At 47.0% G+C, this 4196-nt stretch overlaps 1 protein-coding gene across 1 annotated transcript; it reads left to right on the forward strand.

The window, feature by feature from the left end:
* The first annotated feature begins 300 nt into the window (after positions 1-300).
* LOC149960380 (uncharacterized) lies at positions 301-3844 on the forward strand. Its single transcript, XM_090156192.1, has 4 exons — positions 301-369; positions 414-947; positions 1131-1472; positions 1664-3844. The coding sequence occupies exons 1-4, from the start codon at positions 301-303 to the stop codon at positions 3842-3844; spliced, it is 3126 nt and encodes a 1041-aa protein (XP_090012318.1).
* Positions 3845-4196: the final 352 nt, after the last annotated feature.

Consider the following 4196-nt stretch of genomic DNA (forward strand, 5'->3'; position numbering starts at 1 on the left):
AGAATTTTTACAAAAGGAAATAACTAGCCGAGAGCGCGCTAGAATACTAGGAAAACATGAAACGGAAAGGAAGCCAAAACCTTCGTCCGTATCGCAACGACCAAGCTCAGGATCAAGCACGCGCGATCATTTCAGTCGTAGCCACCGCCCGATATCAAAATCGTTGCCCAGCGCCGGAGCTCTAACCTTAGGAAACACGCTACGTCCTTGCCTATTTTGTGACACCAGCGATCATCTAACCTCTAGTTGCGACAAGCTGTCCCTAGACGTTTAAAAGAACGTTCTTATCAAGAAAAGACGATGCTTCGTATGTCTGCGCGAGGGCCACCAATCCAGGGATTATCATCCGAAGTCCATGAACTGCAGGAAGTGCAGTCGCCGTCATCATTATCTTATCTGCGACACATCTCCAGATACGGAACCCAAGCGGCAATGAAGATTCCGAATCGCCCAGTACCAGCTTAGAAGTAGCAGCCAGCGCGGCAGGAGTTCAAGTTCCCACTGGAACGATACTACTACAGACAGCCGTAGCGATAGCGCAAAGCCCATCAAGCGGCAATAGTTTCCAAGTACGCTGTCTGCTAGACACTGGTAGCCATGTGACATTTGTCAAAGAAAACATATCAAAGCAGCTCGGCCTCGAAGTAATCAATGAAGAGACTCTCGATCTACACAGTTTCGGTTCTCCGATCGCGGTACGAGCCAAGAGAAGAAGGGTACTCCTCAGTCTACGGAGTCGCCACGATCCCTACCAAAGGGTAATTCTAGAAGCCTACGAAATTCCAGAAATATGCGGCTCAGTTTTCGCAGTTCCCAGCGACGAACTCGCGCAACAATTTAAGGAGAAGGGATTGGCAATGGCAGACGTTAGAGGCACCGAAAATAAGCGACGTATTTCGTCTTCTATCGACGTTCTCATCGGCGCAAATTACATCGGAGCCGTCCTAGTAGAAGATGGAAGGATAGAGCGTTTCGGTCCTACGCTAATCGGGTTGGAGACAATTTTTTGATTCACAATACAAGGTCCGACGACAGTAGGGTCATCCACAATGGCAATTAACACAGTTGCAGTCATGCGAGTTTCAGCAAACGTCGACTAAGAAGAAGACCTATCCAATCAACTACAAAAGTTTTGGGAGATCGAGTCCTACGGCGTCCACGACTCAAAAGAAGACGTAAACAACAACAACAACAAGGTCCTAGAAGACTTCGAAAAATCAACCACTTATAGTGATGGACGCTATACAGTCGCTCTACCCTGGAATTCAAACGCATCGGAGCTCGAAGACAATTACAGAATCGCAAACATTCGTACTCAGAACCTCCTCCAGAGGCTTCGAAAAAATCCTGACCTTCTAAAGGAATACAATTCAATAATCAAAGAGCAGATTGAATCTGGTATCATTGAACAATTCAAACCGGAAGCGAAGTTTAAGTCGTCCAACCCCATATATTACATGCCTCACCGTGCAGTAATAAGGGAAACAAGCGAAACTACCAAAACACGAATTGTGTACGACGCTTCGGCCCACGCCTAAATAACTGTCTGGAGACAGGACCCAACTTAAATCCAGACTTGTACAACGTACTCCTTCGATTCCGAGAAAACAAAGTCGCTTTCTTAGGAGATATCGCTAAAGCTTTTCTCCAAATCCGAATAAAGCAAGAAGACCGAGATGCACTTCGTTTTCTATGGGGCAACGTTCAAAATCCCCATAACAGCTGCAACTTTGAAGTTTATCGCTTTACAAGCGTTCCGTTTGGAGTCAAGCCCTCGCCATTCCTGCTTGCTGGAGTAATTCGCCTTCACGCTGCAAAGTTTCAGTCATCAAAACCCGAAGCTAGTCTTGTACTCAAGGACTCGAAGTATGTTGATGACTTGGTCTCCGGAGCAGACAATGAAGACAAAGCTTATAAGCTAATCCAAGAAACAAGCAATATAATGAGTTCAGCGGGAATGAAGCTGAGAAAATGGAAGACTAACGCGTATAATCTTCAACGGCTCCTCTCTGGGGACAGCTTGCCAAAGGATTATGGTCCCACCACGAGCTCCTTCACCGAAGGAAAAGTACTTGGTCTTTCCTGGAACAGCACGGAAGACGTTCTAACTTTCGAAATTAAAGACCTCCTACAATTCGTTCAAGAGAGAAGAAACACCAAGCGCTGGGTACTTAAGTCAGTAGCCCGCATTTTCGACCCATTAGGACTGGTAACACCTTTCACCGTCAGAGGGAAGATGTTTTTCCAACAACTCTGGAAAATCCAAGACGTCACGTGGGACACCGAATTAGTCGAGGACTTGGCGAAGACGTTTAACGCTTGGTGTGCTGAACTGAAGAATTTAAGCCAAATCAATGTTCCACGCTACTACTTTGAAAATAAGAATGAGGAAAATCCCAACGTTGAAATACACTGTTTCTCAGATGCGAGTCCACGCGGTTATGCGGCCGTGGTTTATTTTCGATTCCAGTCAGCGGAAGGAGAGATAACTACAAGTTTCATCACTTCGAAATCTCGAGTAGCACCAGTAAAGACATTAACAATCCCGCGTCTTGAACTAATGGGAGCGTTGTTGGGAGCCGAACTCGTTAAACATCTGACAGAGACCTTAAGGACTAAACCCAGTCAAAAATATCTGTGGACAGATTCGAGAATAGCCTTAGGCTGGATTCAAGGCCCCGCTGAAAAATGGAAACCCTTCATCCAGAATCGAGTACGAGAGATTCAAAAGATATCAGATCCTTCGAATTGGAATCACTGCAAAGGCGTAGAAAACCCCGCCGATCTTCCCACGCGTGGAATCAACTTACTCGACCTGACAACCAAAAGGCTCTGGTGGGAGGGTCCGCAATTTCTCCGAACTAAACGACATTCGGAACTTCAAGCGGACATGGTTGAGGACGCCGAAATGGCAGACGTCTCAGAAGAGCTGCGTAAGGCAGCGCTCGTAATAGCAGAGGGTTCGCGAGAAACGGCACTTCTACCAATTAAATTATACAGCTCGTTACAGCGACTCTACCGAGTCACCGCATGGACAATTAGATTTGCAAACAACTGTTTAAAAACGAAGATACCAGGCCAGCTCAGTTCTGACGAGATTCGTCAAGCCGAAGTCTACTGGGTAAAAACAGCGCAGATGGAAAGCTTTTCTCAAGAAATTACACAACTGAAAAACGGCGAAGAGATTGCGAAGCAGTCACCTTTACTAAGGCTTCACCCGAAGTTGGACAACAATGGAATCCTCTGCCTAGGAGGAAGACTTCAGAAAAGCGAATTTTCATACGAAGAACGGAACCCCTGGCTTCTTTCACCGAATCACTATTTGGCCGAATTGATCATACGCGCCGCCCATGAAAAGGTGATGCATGGAGGAGTCAACCAAACTCTAGTCGCTATACGCGAAAAAATTTGCCTAATTAAAGGTCGACTGACAGTAACCCAAATTCTGAAGCGGTGCGTCATTTGCAAATACTTTCGCGCAAAGCCCTCGGACACCGTGATGGCGCCGCTGCCAGATTACCGTGTTATTCCCGCTCCGGTCTTCAATACTACCGGTTTAGACTTCGCAGGTCCGCTGTACACGCGCGACGAGTCGAAATGCTACGTAGTCGTATTCACCTGTGCAGTAACGCGCGCAGCTCATTTAGAACTCGTGACGAATCAAACCGCGGACAGCTTCCTCTTAGCTTTTAGGCGTTTCGTGAGTCGTCGGGCAATGGTTCAGCGAATAGTATCGGACAATGCCAAAACTTTTAAGCGCGCGGACCTCGAGTTACGCGAACTGTGGCAGCAAGCAAATACGCCAGCGGTCGCTCAATATTTCGCGAACGCTCAAATCTCATGAGTATTTATCGCTGACAGAGCTGCCTGGTGGGGCCGTTTTTATGAACGCCTTGTGAAATCAGTAAAAACCGCGCTTTACGTACGAAGAGCTGGAGACAACACTCATAGAAGCAGAGGCCACTTTCAACTCTCGGCCATTGACATATATATCCGAAGACCCAGGTGAACCAATTCCGCTAACGCCCGCGCATTTCTTAGTCGGGGATCGGTTGACCGGCTTACCTCCGCGTTCGACCATGCAACCCTTCAACGCCAAAGCAACAAGAAGAGAACTTGAACGTAGACGTAACTATCAGCAAAACCTAACAGACGGTTTCTGGAAAAGGTGGAAAACGGACTATCTTTTAGCGTTA

The sequence above is a fragment of the Leiobunum rupestre genome, chromosome 1 (assembly GCF_980474605.1).
Source record: "Leiobunum rupestre chromosome 1, qqLeiRupe1.1.hap1, whole genome shotgun sequence".
Lineage (NCBI taxonomy): Eukaryota > Metazoa > Arthropoda > Arachnida > Opiliones > Sclerosomatidae > Leiobunum > Leiobunum rupestre.

What these genes read in the sequence shown, in the direction of transcription:
- LOC149960380 (XM_090156192.1), top strand. Translation starts at nt 301, where the DNA reads ATGCTTCGTATGTCTGCGCGAGGGCCACCAATCCAGGGATTATCATCC. An exon ending in AAGTCCATGAACTGCAGGAA is followed by an intron (nt 370 to 413) that starts GTGCAGTCGCCG and finishes ACACATCTCCAG; the next exon opens with ATACGGAACCCAAGCGGCAA. An exon ending in ATTACATCGGAGCCGTCCTA is followed by an intron (nt 948 to 1,130) that starts GTAGAAGATGGA and finishes CAACTACAAAAG; the next exon opens with TTTTGGGAGATCGAGTCCTA.